The sequence below is a fragment of the Phyllostomus discolor genome, chromosome 4 (assembly GCF_004126475.2).
Source record: "Phyllostomus discolor isolate MPI-MPIP mPhyDis1 chromosome 4, mPhyDis1.pri.v3, whole genome shotgun sequence".
NCBI classification, from domain to species: Eukaryota; Metazoa; Chordata; class Mammalia; order Chiroptera; family Phyllostomidae; genus Phyllostomus; species Phyllostomus discolor.
The window spans coordinates 32,930,328-32,949,652 of record NC_040906.2 but is presented as its reverse complement, the minus strand read 5'-3'; the positions used below and the strand labels follow the sequence as shown (position 1 = coordinate 32,949,652).

The following is a 19,325-nucleotide window of genomic DNA, read 5'->3' as shown; positions in this document are numbered from 1 at the left end:
AAGATCAAATATTTTTCATTCAAATGCTCGGACTCACGCCCACGGCACGCTGAGTTCTGACACCTTGGAAGTTAACTCTCTGACATGCCTTCACCTTTATGCTCTCCCCAGTAGAGCTGCATACGTACTAAGACTTACTATATTTGTCTAAGCCTTTATTCCCTCCTTTTGTACTTATAACTGCAATTGTATTCTTTTTTTTTAATAGGGTTATATTTTTTAAGATTTTACTTATTTACTTCTTTAGAGAGAGGGGAAGGGAAGGAGAAAGAGAGGGAGAGAAATATCAATGTGTGGCTGCCTCCTGCACACCCCTTACTGGAGATCTGGCCTGCAACCCAGGCATGTGCCCTGACTGGGAATCGAACTGGCAACCATTTGGTTCTCAGCCTGTGTTCAATCCACTGAAATACACCAGCGAGGGCCCAACTGCATTTTTTAACTACTATATAACCTGATAAAATACTGATGTGAAAGATAGTGTTTCTATGTAAATTAGATGAAATGTTCTGGAATATTTGATAAAATAAGTCATTTTAAAAGTTGCTGGTGAATTAGTAAGAGATTAAAAAATAAAACAGGCAAAATTTTAAATGGATTCTGCTTCCAAATTATCTTTGAGATTCTTCTTCCACTTTAGAGGAATTTTAAAAGGCCATAATATGTCGTGTTTTGGGGAATGGTTTATGCAAGAAAGGCAAAGGGGAACCCTAGGGGGAGAATGCTATCAGAGAATACTAAGGGATACTCAAGGAATGTCACTTCAAGATCTCCTAGCAGCAGAATGATACTCAAAGATTCTTTCCAAAACAACAGGTTGATGAAAAACACCCCATACATTCATGTACTTTGTTTAAATCCATATTCAAGGTACATATATATATATTTTTTTTCTTTTCCTCACAATGGTTATCCACTGTAACAGACAGAACTGCGTACACACGGGCCTCTGCCGTGCTCGCACGTGTTGCTGGGGAGCATCCCCTCTGGCCTCAGATCACACACCTGTGTGAGAAGGATGTTATCGAATAGCAGTTGCGTTTCCGACTGATCTTTAGTGATATCTGCATTGGCATTCATTCCAAAGATTTCTGGTGCCGGGGTCAGTGGCAGAGTCTTTGTGTATTCGATGTAGCTTTTGTGCTGCAAAGATGAATAACAGGGAGTCGGGAGGTTAGAAATCAATTATCCTGTAGAACTTTCTCCCTGAAAAGAGATGATTTTCAATACTCAAGTTATTGAGTGGCTAAGCCTGGGAGAACAGACACTGAATGCTTTCATTTTCTTTCATCTTGGGCCAAGGTTTAAAAAAGAAAAGATATAAACACATTTAGCGAGAAAAAGAAAATGCACCATTCAATTGGAATAAATTTTAAAAGAGAGAGGAATATCCTGGCCACTTCAGTTAGAGATTTCTTCCAGAGAAATCTTTCTGTGCTGCCTTTTGTTGATGACTATTCTTAATTTATTGCAATAAAAATATATATTTTTTGCTCTATTCTGTTTTTTTGTTTACCCTCCCTTCCCCCTCTCTTAATTATGTGATAAATCTACATAATTAAGAAAAGTAAATATTATCTGAAAATTTATTATCCTGAGGTAACCACTATTAATGCTGTATGTCATTTTATGTTGGTGCACTCTCACTTTATATGTTATTTATAAGTACTTTAATCATAATTTCATCTTTCTTTTTTTAAAATCATGTTTTAGACCAGCATTATTTTTTAAGATTTTATTTATTTATTTTTAGAGAGGGAAGGGAGGAAGAAAGAGAGAAAGAGAAACATCAATGTGCGGTTGCTGGGGGCTGTGGCCTGCAACCTAAGCATGTGCCCTGACTGGGAATCGAACCTGCGATGCTTTGGTTCGCAGCCTACGCTCAATCCACTGAGCTACGCCAGCCAGGACAATTTCATCTTTCTTGATGCTCATATAATCACATACAAACACTCGCATGCATAAATGATGACTGGGTTGGTCATTGATGGTTTTTCAATATGGGTCATGTTTTGGGTCATTTGACAACTAATCGCTGGAGATCTTGGTACCCATGACCCCTTTGGGTGTTGACTTGCTACACCCAATCAGTGACTTAGGCTCTTGGAATGATTTTTCTTGTCACCCTATCGATATTTGTCCTCAGCTAGCCTTAATCCTGGTGGATGATTGGGTCAGGATTCGGAGGTTACAGTACATGCATGTGTTGGATGTGGTCATATGTTTAACTTTCAATATGTGCCCTTTTTGACTTCTAGAGAAAACGTGAGAACAAATTTAGTTGTCCTGGAAGTCTGTTGTGCAGTAACCTGAAGGTAGCACCACATCATCTAGTAGACAGGACTGGGAAGAAATAGCAGAACGGGACCTTGGCCTTGTGCAGCAGGTGGTTCTGTGACTCGGCCACTTTCTACCTGTACAGCTTTGGGCAAGTTCATCAATATTAGTGAATTTGCCTTCTCATTTGTAATTGGGATGGAATAATAATACCGGTGTTAATTTCATGCTCTAGAGCAGGGGCATCCAACCTTTTGGTGTCTCTGGTCCACACTAGAAGAAGAAGAGTTGTCTTGGGCCACACATTAAATACACAAACACTAATGAAAACTGATGAGCAAAAACAAAGGTCCATGCATAATTTTCATGATACCCACCACCATAGACAAGCAAAAAAGTCTTCACACAATAACCCTAATTATGCAGTGGCCCTTTGGATAATCTTTTAGAATTGTTGAGCAGGTCCCAAGTTTGTGACCACTAATACAGGAAATGTACATATCTAAGAAATAAAACTTAGTGATAAAGCTAAACAATGTTTTAAGTAAATTTACAGTTTTGTGTGGGGCCACATTCATAGCCATCCTGGGCCGCATGCAGTCCAGGGGCTGGACGCCCCTGCTCCAGTGAGATAATTACATGTAACTGCTTTGTAAATAATTAAGCATGATATAAACATTAACTATTATTCTTACTAGTATTTTAACCCCTCCCATGTGTATTTCCATTTTAATTGGGGACAATGGCTTTTTACCCAAAGGACTGAATTTGTGAGGAAGCTATTCTTAGGTTAGAAACACTTCTGCTACTCCTCACACCACAGCCAGCAGGAAACCACCGAGTCCCTCCGCGCACGCGGTTCACTTTGTCCCTCCAAGCCTGAAGGAAGCACACACAGTGTTGAACAAAAGACAAGGCCTCTGGGAAAACCACCATTTTCAATATCTGAAGAATCTTGTATTTTAACTGCTTTGTATTTTCTAGAAAGGCATACTTACATCACCGGAAGGGGGGACAAAATAGATGCCGCTGGAGTCGAATTTATAGTCTAAATTTTCAACTAATTCTGGGTTGAAGAATTTGTTGAGGATGCTGCGCAGCGTGCGCCGGTCCCAGTCGTCCGTCACCCTGCCTCCGTAGTTGCACTCGCCGGTCATGTACCGCAGGGCGTCGTAGGGCAGTTCCTAAAGTTGAGAGCTCGAGTCGCTCAACTACGTACGAGTTAGCAGTGACACATGATACAAAATTGTGTCTCTTGTCTGTTCGTATGATTAAATTAAAACCTCTTACCAAAAGATAGCCTTCACAGAATTTCCCTTTAGATACTTCCCTGCTAATTGTTGCCATTTTCCCCAAAGTCTTTCTTTTGTGGTTTGTCATCCCCATTAAGTCAACGCAGAGAAGAGATCTCTGTTAGCTTGTGAACTCACTACCCAACCAATGTGAATGGACCCCCTTCTATGTGCCAGACACAAAATAAAACAGACCACAAGCTCATCCTTGGAACCTTTCACTGCTGAGTGGCATTCAGAACAAATCCCATATAACTCAGAGACAATCGGTGTTGATTTTCTTCACCACCTTTTCACATCCATATATATTTTGACCACTGGAATCCCACTGTATATTCAATTGTGCATATAACTTTTCACCAAAACTCATGAAAACCTTTCACCATTTTATGAAATACTCTTTGAAAATACTATTTGAAGAACTAGCTTCTCATACTGAACATTTCAGTTGGTCTTACTTTTCTGTTTTAAATTATTTTTCATTAAACATACATTTCTAATGATTTGGTAGTCCAAATTTCTGAAGAGGAAATGACTATGTCAAAGGAAGGGAGCTTATAAAAAGCAATTAACGTCACCAAACTGCTTTTCTGACAGGCTGTAAATTGTAAATATCAGTTTGATAACCCAAAGATAATTAATATTGTGTTAATTTGTAATGCTAGAAAACTAGTGAGGCTCATAACTTTTTCATATGTTTAATAACATTTGTTCTTTCATGAACTATTCATTTTTCAATTAAAGTTTTAATGGTTTCATTTTATTTGTATAAGCTGTTTTACAAATTGACTTTTATTTATCATTTCATGGAAATATTTTTCCTGTTTTCTTTTTTATTATAGGCTCTTTTTTCCCATTAATATTTTTATGTTATTTTAATTGTTGTTCAGGTATAGTTTTCTGTTATTATAGGCTCTTATATACAGAATTTTTAAATGTTTATGCATGAAAACACTCAACTTTTCACATTGCAATTTTTTTATCCTAAACATAAATACTTACACATCCTCCACCAGTACAGACTCGCCCTCCACACACACCAGAACAAGAACAGCACAACTGCCCACCTGCCCAGTAGGTTAGATACATCTGCTTGTATTTTTTCTTTTACAGTTTAATTTTTTCATATTTAATTTTTTAATCCAACAATTCTTGAATTGTTGGATTAAAGAATCCAACAATTGTTGGATTAAAGTATGAATAATCCAACTTAATTTTTCCTAAAAGCTTAATTTTTAACTTAATTTTTCCTAATTGGTAGAACAACCAATTATTCTACCAATTATTCTATCATTTATTGAATATTTCTTCCATCTTATTCATTTAAAATGCTGAGAGTACTATGCCTAATTTCTATATATATTTGCGTTGCTGTTCGAGTCTTGGAGAGCTTAAAGATCTTTTCCCTCAGCGCGGTATATTCAGTAAACAGACACTAACTGAGCTATTTACTATATATCCTGTTTTAGGTACTGGGGAAACAAAAGTAAACAAAGTCACCTCCAGCGGCTCATGATTTTATAAAATGAGTTCTCCCTCTGAGCAAAAAAGTTTAGAGCTTGGGTGGGTAGCAGTTCTATTCCTCTGATGCTGTCAGGGAATGGAAAACCAGGAAGGAAAACAGAACTCCATGAGATAATCATTCCTCCTTTTGCTTTAGTTTAAGCTGTTACCATCCCTTGCCTGGGTTATCATGATGTTCTTCAGTATTAATTTATTAGGGCTGCTTATAGTAGCTTAAAACAACAGGAATTTATTGACTGATGGTTCTTGAGGCTGGAAATTGGAAACCAAGGTGTTGGCAGGGCCACCCTGCCTCCAAAGCTTCCAGGGGTCTCCTTCCTTTCCCCTTCCAGCTTCTGGTGGCCCCAGGCATTCCTTGTCTTGTGGCAGCTTAATCCCAGTCTCTGCCTTCGTGTTTGCATGGCTGTCTTCACCCTGTGTGTCCAAATTTCCCTCTTCTAATGAGACCAGTTCTATTCTGTGAGGACTCGCTCCACTCCAGTATGAGTTTACCTAACTTAACCAATTACATCTGCATCAGCCCCACCCCCAAACAAGGTTATATTCTGAGGCACCATGGATCAGAACTTCCACATATATTCTTTTGTGGGTGGGAAGGGGTACTAATTCAACTGACATCACCTAAAACTGGCCTGTCATCTAAGTCCTCCAATCCATTCTCCACTTGGTCGCTAGAGCGATCTTTCTAAAATCCAAACATTCTCCTAAAAGCACACCAATAGCAATAGAATAAACTCCCAAATCAGTTGCATGGCACACAAGAATGCTCCAAATCACTTACAGTTAACCAAACCTTTTCATCTATTTGCATCTTTTTAAAGGATTGAGGTACATGTGATATATAACATTATATTAGTTTTAGTTGTACAACATAATTATTTGCTACTTGCAGACATCATTTGCACTTGTTTAAAGCCTTTTTATTATTGCTTCTTCACATTATCTACCTGAAAACCTTCTGTTCATCCTTTCAGTCCCCAGGACCCACTCTTCTGTGGAACAATGACATTTCTCTAAAAATAAAGTCACGCTCCAGAACAGAAGAAAATCAGTCTGCTTTTTTTTTTTCCGTTTTGGATCCTGGTTAATTTATGATATTCTCAAATCTTTTTCAAAATAATAACATTACAATCACTTTTCAGATTCCCACAGGTGTGCATGTGTTAAAGTAAATAATAAAATATAGCTTCCTAATAGACAAACTGACATTCTAATGACCTCCTATAGCACTTATAATATCTTGTTATAATAAAGCACTACTTAATAAGCTTTTGGGAACTATCTTGCTGTTCATTTTATAAGAGGAGGAATTAATCAGAAGTCCCTGCTTACTGTACAAACACTTACGATGTGATAAAAAGCAAACCAGGTAATGCCCTTGCTGTGATTCCTACGATACCTCGTACTGGTTCAGGAACATGTGGAGTTGCTGCACGCTGATTCTCAGGTCAGTCTCGTTGAACTCATAAGGAATATTCCACCCCAGGGGTCCGAATTTCCGCCTCTCTTGTACCAAAGCATGGAAGAAACAGAGGCCATAAAGTAACTTCTTGAATGCCTCCTATAATAGCAAAACAAGGCGCCACATCATTTATTTCCCCCAACATTGCGTTATACTAACCATATGTTAAGATGAAAGCAATCCCTTTTTTCCTTCTGCTTATAAATATATCCATCTCAAAGTATAATTAAAACAGAATCAAGTATGTTTCTATAGGCTTTTTAGGCAGAAATGCATCCACTGTACCCATGTTGGGCTGGCACACAAGGCTGTGTACACTGAGGTTTTATAGCAAGCCTGTCTGATTTCATGTTACCTTACATGGTTTTGGAAGTTCCAACAGAAGCATCACAAGGCAAGGAGAATGAATCCCAACATGTGGTCCCAGACCTTCACAGAGGAATTTCAAAGGAGAGAGTGCAAACCAGCTAAGCAGCTCTACAGAAAAGGACTGACTTTGGACTGAAACTTTGAGCAGACCCAGGACTTTTCTGGTTGCTCTCAGATAATAAAACGTCCTACATTCATTCTTAATTCAGAAACCAGACGGTTTGATGCACGATACTGGTCATTTGCACCCTCCAAGAGGCAAATGCAAAATGGCCCAAATAGAGCTTGAGGGAGGATTTGGAAAGAGATTTCCCTGGAGAGAGCAGCTGCTGTGCTGGGAGAAGCTTGCCTCCACCCCCAAGGGAGAAGGAAGTGGGGGTCTATCTTCTTAGTCCACACTGGCAAAAGGAATCACTAAGCCTCTCAGAGAGCTCAGGCCTGTTCCCTGCAGCTGGGGTGGGGCGGGAAGTGCAAACCGCAGGCCCAAGGATGAGGGCAGTCATGGACACGGGGCAGCAGACGCTGAGGGGGAGGTCAGTCCCACCTCCGACGTGGGCCACTGCCGTGTGAGTCACAGAAGCAGATGGGGAGCTGGTCTGTGAATGCCAGCCAGGGGTCGCTTTAAAGGTTTCCTGGTCAGGAGGACTTGTGTTCTGGGGTGAGAAGACCCCAGGAACTGGAGCCTGTATTAAGGAAATGCTGGAGAACCAAAAGCTGAGGGGAATGAGGAGCAGTTGGCTGAAGGGAGGTGCTGCCAAAGGTGATGGGGTGGCAGTCAGAGGGGTGGAGCAGGGCCCCCAAAGGATCACCCATGGAAGAACTCGCAGGAGGAGAGGTCAGCTTTAAATCCTACGTACAAGAGCCGAGTCCAGAGACTTCCCAGCAACAGCCGCCCAGAGCAAGCACTTGTGTCCCTCCTGGCCTCACCCCTGCACATACTTTGAAATGGGCAGCTGTCACCTGCAGGAAAGGTCACAAAGAGAAAGATGCCTGCTCCATCGTCTCTCCCCAGCAGCATGAAGCTCGCTGACTACAGGCTCGAGGTGAAGTACTGGAGGGTGGATGCCTACATTTTTAATAAACATTGTAGGTACTGATTAATATGTTATACTTCCTGGTGTCTGAATCAAGGGTGGTTTTGCAAGTTAAAGCGACTATAAGCCATTTTATTACCTGACAATAACCAGAGGAGCCATCAGGCTGTCCACAGTTTTATCCAAGGACAGGGGAAGGTTTTCCCTGTGGAATAAAGTTGAAAGGGAAAGTGGAAGACGAAAGTAAAGTAACAATCTTAACCAGAGAGACAGGAGAAAGCAAAGCTAAACACACTGCGCTAATTCTGGAACTGTTTTAGCTATTTTACCAAGCAGATCAGTAAATAAATGTGTTGATGCTACGGGAGTCGGGTTTCCCGCTGTAGAAGAGGGACATGCAAATATAGAATGAGGAAAAGCGAGAAAAAACCCCGAGGAGATGGACTGAAATCAGAGGTAGTGCTAAGAACGCATTACTTCTAAAATATGCATGTGAGTATATATACTTATATGTATGCATGTATATATGTGTGTATATATTTTTGCAAATGTATATGTATATAGTACATGTATATATTTACAAGTTCTCTCCACTGAAAGGGCCAAGCACCAAAGACAATGCAGTTAGTAATGAGCTCTTTTCCAGCACCCAGACTTTGGTCTCTAATACCAGTTTTCTCTAAAAAGGCACTAGGACTCTTCAGAGAAAGGGCTGGTTGCAGGCCAGTGGCACTGATGAGCCAGGAGCATTTTCTGCCAGAAAGTAAGAGGGTAATAATAACAACAGACTTTGTAAAATGATGGGACCTACAACAAGTACAGAGGAGACAATTTGGAAGAACACTCGCTGAACAAATCTAGGACAATTTGAGCAAAAGGCTTAAAAATAGGAATGCACTGTAAACCACTGGGGGACAAACACCCCAAGGAAGCCGTGAGCCCACATCAATACTAGGTATATAAATGGGGGTGAGCGGAGGCCCGAGGCTGACAGCGGAGCGCCAAATGTCAGGCGTGGGGCGAGTGCCAGAACCAGAATCCTCCCAGGGAATACCCGGATCGGGTGACAATCAGCAACAGCTACTGGCTCAGAGGTGTGTTTTGTTGAGAAACGGGATAGTTGCACGGCCCTAAAATGGCTCTTTACAGACTGACTCTTAGTTTCAAGGGGAAAAACAGTTATTACATAGTAAAGAAACAAGAAGACACGTTATCCAGATAATTAAGATTAGTGCCATCAATGAGGCACAAACAGGCATGCCATAAATATCCCGATGTGAAACCCTGAGGACACAATGTCGTTTCTGGCTAAGAATGCATAATATGAATCTAAACATTAAGAAATGTTGAGCAAATCCAAAACATAAATATATTTTTATAAAAGGGTGGGGAGATGAATTCTGCAGAAATGTCAATCTCACCAAAGACAAGGAAAGGCTAAGCAAATGTTTAGGATCAAAGAAGGCAAAGAGAGAGAAGAACTAAACACACCCTAACCCTAGAGCAGCCCTGTAGCAGTGAGCAGGGCCGAGGTCCTAGTGAATCAGCTGACAAGTTTAGAACACAGGTGGTGGATTAGATACATAGTGTGTCCTTGTGAAATTTACTGAACTAATAACCATACTGGGATAACACCTCTCTTCTTAACAAATGAGCACTGAAGTATTTATTTAGGAACAGAGGGCCAGGGCACACCTAATTTACCGGGACATGGTATGTAGTAGCAGGAGGTGAATATGGGCACAGGGCATAGGGGTATTCTTTGTGCAGCTTTTATACTTACAACTTTTCTGTAAATTTAAAAATATTCCCCAATAAAAAATTAAACCAGAACAATTATGATGTGCTGCTTTGGCATTGGAGGAGATTGGAGTTTTGGTTTGGACTGCGGTTCATAGAAGCCCTGGCTTGCAAATACGTGTGACTACCATTACAGACATTTTGGGTTTAGAAAAAAGGAAGCAAAATTTTTCAAAAGGGCTTCTGTCCAGCTATAACATGCAGAAATGCCCTCACCACCTACCTGGGAGCAACCTGCTCTCTCTGGGCCTAATCAATGCGAAAATTAGTCATACAGCTGGCCTTAGAAGCTTCGAATAAGGTTTGACTTCGTTTTAAATATAGGTGCTTTTTTTTTAGTACCTAAGACTTTTGTTTAATGAAAGTACTTTTTTAAAAAATGTTTTCCTTTGATGTGTACTTAAAACACATTCCGGCTTCAAGCATGTAAGCTTTTAAATGGCAAAAACTTACCAAGGTTCATAACCTCTCTTAAGAAGAAACTCTTCCATTTTTAATTATGGTAAAACGCTGTGAAACAATTTTAGGTCACAGACACTCACACACAGAATTCTAATCACGAAAGCGGTAGGTGGTTTCCCTGCTTGCCTGGTGATGCTAAAAAAGACCCTTATGAGTCCCATCAATCAAGGAGTAAAATCATTTTGGCTCTCATTATGGTTATATGGAGGAAATATTTTTATATTTTAATTTAAAGATATGGCTCTAAATAGCATAGGGCTCAGTTAATATCCTGAAACAAGATTCTCCAACCTTGCAGATTTGTACTGGGAATGGCTTACAGCTGATTTTCTAAATAGAAAGCTACATTATTAATGACAGCACACAAGATCTCAGCTGAGCTGGAATGAGGCTGGTAGTAAAATTAAAATAAAATATTAATAAAATTGACTTCAGCACAGTCAATAATCAGTAATCAAAACCAACTGCACTGCAGTGCAGGAGGCCTATTTAATTTGTAGTTTCACTCAGCACACACATTCACGATCACCAGGGGCCACTTAAATTGCTTTACAGGGCTGAGGTAACAAGACTTGGCCATTACTAACAGGCTTTTTGCAGCTGCCAAAGAACTCGGGGTCAGAGATTGGATCCATGAGGTACGATCGGATAATATTAGCCCGTAAACCTTTCGGTGCTTCATTGGTCATTTTCACTCCGTTCTGCAGTACAGACACAGGGAAATTTGGAGATGGGTAACTTGTCAGCCAGATTCGGAAATCTGGATGTGTTGATTCTGGGCTTAACTCCTGCAGGAAAAGAAACCAGATACAAAAGCAAAGATAAAATCAGTGAACTCTCTAGATCGCACGGGTCTACGATGGGCTGGAACTGGGAGCAAGCATTTTTACAGAGCAGACCTCACAGCTGCAATTTAAGGCAAAAGTCTTAAAATCTGATTCTGCCCTGGAAACAGTACACTTGATACAATTAAATCATATGACCATTGATATTGCTGAAATATTTACAGAAATTATTCTCTGCGTCAGAGCTGGATTAAGAATACTCCTTTTGTGTGTGTGTGTGTGTGTGTGTGTGTGTGTGTGCTGTAGCCACGTTGTAAAAATAAGCGACATTATAGATATGTCAATATTAAACTAAGCAGGAGTAAGAAGAGAGCATTTTGAACGGTGAGAAGAACTGGTGTATCCCGAAACAAGAAACACATCACTAGGAGCTCTATTTGTTTAGGGGCCAATCAGGCCTGCATTGAAGAGGATAACAGAACGCTGGGCACCGTGCTGAAGGCTGTATAGACTAGGGACAGCTCTCAGGGGCCCTTCCCTTTCTTCCTGTTCCGTCCCACTCCCTACTGCTCTCTCCCCCAATCGTCCATTCAGTGGGATCTACATTTTTAAAATTGACAATATCCATCAGTTAAAAAATTGAGCATTCATGTGGTAATGGGGTAGGGGTGAATTAGGAAGAATGCATAAGTGCCTAGGTTCTTTGGTGAGTGGTGAGGGCACCATTTTTTCTCCCACTAGCTGCCCTAAGCCCAGTGACTCAAGCAACATGACTCATGGGACTTTGAGTCAAGTTCACCCATGAGAGACCGCTCTCCTCTCCTAAATGACTCGTTGATGGGAATATATGGTGCAATTCAACAGGTCATAAGCATGGCCAAGGGACAGTGGAACCACAGGGAAACAGGCACAAATATAAAATCTCTAACATAAGGCCTAATGATGAGAGGATGTTGGTAAGGCAAATAATAAAAAGCATAGTGTTTCGGATAGAAATCACAATTATTACAAATGGCTTACATTCTTGAGAAAGTGTGTTATGCATTGAAAAGGAAAGATGTTCAAATGGATAGAGCGTGGAAATCGAGATGGAAAGAGGCCAAAGAGGAAGCCTGGCAGGTGGGTGAAGGTCAGAGGAGAAAGGGTGTTGAAAGCCGTGATGCGGGTTGGAACTTTGTCTCGCATGAAATGGGAATCCATCGAACAGTTTCAAGCAGTGAAGCAATATTCATTTACAAATTCAGTAAATATGTATTGATTGCCTGCCATGGGCCAGGCACTATTCAAGGTGCTGGAGACAAAGCAGAGAAGAGAACGAAGTTACTGTCCTCATGGTGCTCCCATTCTGTGGGAGATACAGACAAAATAGTGACAAGCAACATGAAGAAAAATGCAACCTGCTCCTTAAAGTTTCATTTGAGCATCTGCATAGTGCAAGTTATAGCATTACCTTGGTTATTTAGTAGCTTGCAGTACTCCGTAGAAGGGGGCTGGAGTCGTGGGTAATTATAGAGGACATATTTTCTCTGTGTTTACTGAAATCAAGTACCAGGTGCTCTGTTTACTCAGTGGAACTAAATGGGTTTCTTCCTGGGATTTCTGCTTACAGAAAGAGGGCAGTACCGTGACCCGGTGCAAAGAGGGTGGAAGGAGTAGCCTTTGGTTTAGGACTGGTCCTCCGTGGCAGGATCACTAGCTAAGTGGGTGAGAAGTGAATTAAAGAAAAATTACACCTTGAAATGTTTTGGAGTGCCACACAAATCTCACCCTGAAAAGCCTCCCTTGTTGTTTTTGGTCCACTGCTGTAAAAAGTAAATTGCCTTCTTCCTACCCTGTTGTTTACACTCATCTTCGAGGCTGCTCCCCTGGAGGAGCCCTTGCCCTTACTAAGAGGGATCCAGCAAGGTCTGGCTGTGTGCTCCTCCCAGTGCCTTAGTTCCCAAAGCCAGTCTGTCCTCTGCAATCCAGACACGTTACTTACCTGCAACCCTCCAAATTAGAGGACAGGAATGGAATTACTTAGATCATTTGTACATCATTAATTATATTGAGGGAACACAATTTAATACAAATAAAGTCATATTTTTACCTCACAAACTTTCTCAAGGGTTGGCATCCAAGAGGTGGCAAGGTGACAGTTCTGAAGAACAACCCATGTTCCTTCCTTGACAGCTTTTTCTAACATCTTCATAGCTATGGGCCCTTGGCCTTGACCGAGAGATAAAGAGCTAAGTTTTGATCCCCCATATCCCTGTGTACAAAAGTAATAAAAATGTGAAAGAATCATTATTATTATTACAGGAAATGTTAGCATTAGACATATTGAAATTTAATTAGATAGCATCCTTCAAAGGTCTGAATATATGCAGCCCTAAAAAAACTCTTAATGATTAAGAATCCTATAACCACTTAGATGAAAAAGCAGTCAACTCATGTAGAAAACAGTCATGGTAATGGGTGAAAAATTTTGCAGAGTTTTTGATTGTTGAGCTAAGGGACAGAAAAAGAAATTGTGAAGACTTTTAACATGAGGAGGCGATGAGAGGGTTTGGTCGTCATGCAGCAACTCCTAAAATCCAGAGATGCAAAGAAAACTATGAATAGATAGATGAACTTGTCTAAGTTTTTGAATATTTTACCTAATTTGGCTAGTGCAGAAAATTTGGAGGAAAAAACCATTAACCCTTAATTCCCATTTAAAAGTTACTTTAAAGAATTTTATGGGGATGTTTGCTTGGAATTCATTTCTACTACACCCTGACTCGTCTGTAGCTGCTGGGTACTGCATCCGTGGTGCCCTGAGCTCCTTCTCTCTAGGTTGGTAACGATTCGAATGCTCTTTGGAAGATGCCTTGAGTTATGGCAGCAGTGGAAGAGGAAGGCCCTGAGCCCTGCCGGAGTGCCCATGGCTTACCCACACCAGCAGGCAGAGCAGCAGAAAACAAAGAGCCAGATGCTGCCGTTTCTGGAGAAAGTAAAGGTAGCCAGCGAAGACAATGCATTGAGCAGTCCCACACAGGGGCCAGAGAATAATCACAATGCAAAATGTGGGAAGCTAAGTGGAGAGGAACTGGCGGGTCTCAAAGGGCTGGAAAAGTCGTGTTGATTTCGAGAGGGCAAGTCTCACACAAAATGGATATTTCCAGCCACCTCCATCACGTCCCACCCACCACTAGCCACCACTGCTTTTCTTCCTGGATTTTCAACAGCCCCCTAACTGTTTTTATAATTTAGACAAGGAGCTATTTTTAACATCAGTGCAGCCATTTAGGTATCAATTTCTTGGGACTCAGTCAACCTCTGGACCCCAAGTCTTCCAAGGGCTGAGTGATCAATATTTACCGTTACCTTACCGCTTAGCATTTGAAGTACAAGGAAGTGCATGTATATAGTATGTACACCTACTCACACACACACAGATAACTCAGTCTATTTTAAGGTACCTGGTCTTCAGCGAATTTTAAAAGGGCAGCCATGGGATCCGCTCCAGGGGAGAGCACGAAAATCAGGGGCGCACAGCAGTTACTATCTGCAAATGCCTTGGATAGGTCAAAGGGGGGCGGCTCGATGAATATACGTCCCAGCTTGATGATTATAAATTCTTGCAGCATTGGAATAACCTAGGGAGAAACACGAGTATATTTAAAAGAATATTGACAATCTGCCTAAAACCTTAGAAAGCTCAGATTCAAGGGCATTCTAAAACAGAGGACTCTAGCTATACTTGCTTAGGTATTCATTAATGTTGGTGGACAGTTAAAAGCACCACTTTATATTAATGCCTTTTGCACAGAAAAAAAAATGATAAATATTTAAGTAAAAAGGTGGGTAGTAGACACCAGAATTTGAAGGCATGTTTCTTCCTTTTAATGAGTATTCAACACATAGTGGATAGAAGAATATAAGAAACCTTAGCTCTTTACTTAAGTTTTAAATCACTATGTTCCAAAAGTCCAAGAAATTTTAGTGTGATTCATATAATACTATCTACCATCAAGAAAGAACTAATGTTTCTGAAAAAAAAAATGTTTTCACAAAAACAAACACTGTGAAATAAACCCACACCCCTGAGAAACAGGCAAAATTATCCTGCATAATATTTTGGATAGCAGGCCTGCGCATTTCCTGGAAGCGTGTTAGAGAAAGGGCCGAACGTCACGGCTTGAGGGCCCCTCTCAGGCACTGAGGCGGGAATGGAGTCGCATTAATCAGCACAGCTGAGGTACAGCTTTAGCGACATCGCTCCTTCTCTCTGATGAAGGGTCTAACTTCATCACGTCTGGGCAACGGCACCAGATAATCATGACTCAGGTGTGACCCAAACAAACAATAAAGTACACTTAACAAACAAGTCTCCCTGCGTCTAGCTTCCCAGATTATGTCAGCATAACCCAGGAAGAGGAGACACGGAGTGACAAGAACACAAAGAACTTTGGAAGACCCCAGAACCACTCTCAGTGGATACCTGCTCTACCTGAGGATGGAGTAACGTGGACACACAACATGCTATGCAAGGCGGCAATTCTACCAGCACACTGGGGGCCTTGGAGCAAACTGCAGGGACAATTTGCAGATGCCAAGTATTTAAAAAAGATGGGCTCCTCTGGAAAAGGTTACAAGTATTTACAAAGTTTAATTGTGTATTTTGGTGAACGTCTCTTCACACAGGTCTGTTAAGTAAAGATCAATGACAGGTGACAATGCTTTAAAACAGTGTGTGCGTGTGTGTGTGCGCTAAGGGTGTGAGGGTGAAGAGCTGATAGTGGAAGAATATCCAGGCTTCCACTGGAGTTTGTAACCCCTTCCCAGTATTCCTCTAGGTAAATTCAAATATGGAAAATGTATGGGGGAGGAAGAGTAAATTAAGTACTGCGAAATCGAGACCCTACCTAACAAGGTAACACATGTGTTGTTTGTGCATATTAAGTATCGGCTGAACCAGTGGATGGATAAATAACTCAAGGTGATTTCTTTTGTGAGTGTGGAATTTTAATTACAGAAATCCTAACCAAAAATTACAGAATCATAAATTCACTTAGAGTTTCGTTTCCAGATTAAGTTATTTCATGTGTCAGATATTTTGAGTGGGCACAGATGTCAAGCTTATTGCAGGAAACTAAAAATATCCTGTCTTCCCCAGGCCTCCGCCTCACCCTTCCCCTCATTACTCTTTTCCCATCGTTGGTCTTTTCTCACTAGATTAAAAACAATGAAAACTAACAAAAGAAAAGAAAACGTTGTTTTCATAACCTCTTTCCTCCCAAGGCTGACTTCTTTACTAAATTATAGTTTTACACACAAAATGAAAGCACCTGGCTCTTAAGTGCTTGGTTTAACTTTTAGCAAGTCTGTGTTATGAGTGGCCCCTGCTTTGTGAGTGGTTCCGGCTGCTGTCGGCCACTGCACACATGCAGACACGGCTGGTGTGAAGCAATCCTCCTGTTTGCCGTGGACAGTGTTGAACAGAGACAAATTTCAGTGTTTCCTTTTTAATGTTAAAACTGAACAAGGCTTGCTTGCTCCCTAGACAGAACCGTCACTACAAAGAGAAACAAGGCTGTGTAAGCAATTTAATTTGCAAGGCGATCACTTGGGTTTGCGGCTGCAATCTGATTTTGCCGGCGTTGCCTTTGTGAAATGAAATCTGTCAGGAACAGAAATTACAGACTAATCTAGGCAGCCATCTTCCACAAGGCAGGAAAGAAGTTTGTGGTCCCTGGCTTATGTTTTTCTATGTATTGCACACTCCTACCAGATTTATCTGAGGTCAGCGAAACATATTAACTTGTATTTGACAACTTTGTTATTGAAAGCTGATTAATTTGCTTTTTGTTTACAGTTCAGGAGAGAACTGTGGCCAGAAGCTCTTCGTTTTGCATATGGACCCAAAACATTCTACACTTCAGTATTTATCCATTTGATATTCTTCTTCGCTAAATAAAACACCATGGACTATTTATTACATTTTAAAGGAAAGTGCAAGCCATCTCATTTTTCTATAGGTGATCTAGTCAGGAACTCTTACATCTTTCCGAGCAAGGGCAGTGGAGAACCTGGCCCTTGGTGATCTAGTCAGGAACTCTTACATCTTTCCGAGCAAGGGCAGTGGAGAACCTGGCCCTTGCAGTTTCTTCCCTGGGTGGAGTGGGTATTAAGGGAAGAGCAGTAGAAAGAAGATAAAAAAATTGTGTAGACAAATAAAGTATATTTTAAGCCAGAGTTGAAGCAATTGCTGGTTTTCTGAGTGGATGTTATAGTATCTCATGACTTAGATATTACAAAGAAATGAAATCTACATAGCCATAGTCCAAATATCAGTTCCATGTAGCACTGGTACTTTCTCTGGTATGCGAATACCATTTTAATTTGGAAAACTCTTTTAAAAGCATAATTGCCATATATATTTTAACATATATAGATTCCAAAATCAACAGTTCATCACTAGAAGCTAGAATACCTGGTAATAGTAAGATTGAAAGGTTTGATAATGTAAGAGCATACTACTGATTATTTTTATACTGAGGATTTCAGATGAGATAGTACATCTAGATAAAGTCCCACTTAAAAGGGGTGTCACACTCATTTTCACTGGGTGCCACACTGGCCTTGCGGTTGCCTTCAAAGGGCCGAATGTAATTTTAGGACTGTGTAAATGTAACTACTCCCTAACAGTTAACTGAGAGCTCAGTGCTGTCGCCAGGTAGAAACAAGGTGCCAGGCTGCATAAAATAAGGTGGAGGGCCAGATTCGGCCCCCGGGCCTTGTGTTTGCCACCTGTGACCTCGGATAAATAGAGTTATGTCATAGTGGCAAACAATTTCCACATTTTAGTGGCTTAACACAACAAGAGCTTATTTTTTACCCCTGCAAGTTTGCCTGGGTACGCAGGTAACTAATTCACTGTGCTGGCTCAGCAATCCAGCTTGTTTATGGTTTAAATGTCAACACAGGATTCCACAACTTTGATGGCCAGTGAGTGCCCTGGAAAATCTCACACCGGCCGTTAAATGCTAACATTTTATTGTCCAAAGCAAGGTGTATGACCAATCCCCCCACCTCGAGTGTGCACAGAAGGAAAGAACCGAAAATATTGCTGAGAAGCATTAATGTCTACCCACTCACCCACCCATCCAAGGAGAATCTAGAGGAGATAGAGAGGAAAAAGTTACAAGATGGGGTACTGAAGTATTAGAGCAGCTAAGAGAAGGAGGAAACCATAAATTTAATCTCAACTGATTTAAATACAAAAACATACAAACAAGACCTCCTCAGCTTGAATATCGAACGCCCCACCTCCCTCAAAACCACTTTAAAAAGAGAATATGAAAAGTAATAGTTGAACTGTTTGGTAGCTCAATTTATTTTCAGATTACAATGTCAAATTTTTTAGTCATAAAACCGAGGAAAAGACTTTCATAGAGGAAACTGCTGCAATTAGGAAATGGCTCATTGATCACCTTTAATGAACAGAGGGTCCTTTGCTTTTCAAATACCGAGGGAAGAAGACCAGCAGCATATGCAGGGTCATTTTAGTGTGTCTTTATCTAGCTTACGAAACAAAGTAAAAACCTTTAAAAATTCTAATAAAAGGTTGTAAAGGCAGAAGCCATATTAGACAAGATTTAAAGCATTTCATATTCTTCCTTATTAATACTTGGAACAAAAACTTAGGATTAACCCTAAAGTTTCAGTGGAGATTCATTTTGTAAAAGAGCTACCAAGGGGATGTTTCATCCTCCACCATCAGTTTAATAATAATTAAACAACTATAATTGCTTCCGGCACCTAAGAGCAGGGCAGCATTATGACTTTAGTGGGCCCTAGGCACATCGTGGGCCCCTTCCTTCATTAAAAAAATTAAAAATTATATTTTACAATTGTTTGGGTATAATTACAAATATAATATAGATTGGGTCATATTTTCTGATCATAAAAGAAATTAAAACATCTGCGCGGACCCCGAAAAGCATCACGGTCCCCAGGTACTTTGTCTAACGGATGCTCTGGTCCTGGTTAAGAACATCTGCCGAGTCAAGCAAGAATCACAAGCTGTCGTGGAACAGACTCTGGCTCACAGAAGAATGAATGCCCCCATGTCGTATTATCACTGACATGTATACAAACATTTAAAAAATATATTGCTTTCACCATCTAAGTTCTGCTTTTCTTCTTCTTCTTCTTTTTTTTGGTTAGGATGGAAATGTTGTCTTATATTCCTTAGCAACTTAAATTATGAATACAGTAAGTTCTTAAATAATTATATGTTACTTTTACTTGAGTAGAAACTGTAGATAATTAGAATATTTTTGCAATTTTTTTC

At 40.5% G+C, this 19,325-nt stretch overlaps 1 protein-coding gene across 3 annotated transcripts in view; it reads right to left on the bottom strand.

Annotated features, from left to right (window-relative positions):
• DNAH7 (dynein axonemal heavy chain 7) overlaps nucleotides 1-19,325 on the bottom strand; it is a 229,811-nt gene that overhangs the window by 19,360 nt on the left and 191,126 nt on the right. For all 3 annotated transcript variants that reach the window (XM_036023151.1, XM_036023150.1, XM_036023152.1), the window contains 6 exons: nucleotides 14,449-14,625; nucleotides 13,095-13,256; nucleotides 10,808-11,008; nucleotides 6,493-6,654; nucleotides 3,276-3,461; nucleotides 1,006-1,143 (listed from right to left, as the gene is read on the bottom strand). In XM_036023151.1, coding sequence (XP_035879044.1) covers nucleotides 1,006-1,143; nucleotides 3,276-3,461; nucleotides 6,493-6,654; nucleotides 10,808-11,008; nucleotides 13,095-13,256; nucleotides 14,449-14,625 — 1,026 coding nt within the window. The remainder of the gene's footprint in view (nucleotides 1-1,005; nucleotides 1,144-3,275; nucleotides 3,462-6,492; nucleotides 6,655-10,807; nucleotides 11,009-13,094; nucleotides 13,257-14,448; nucleotides 14,626-19,325) is intronic.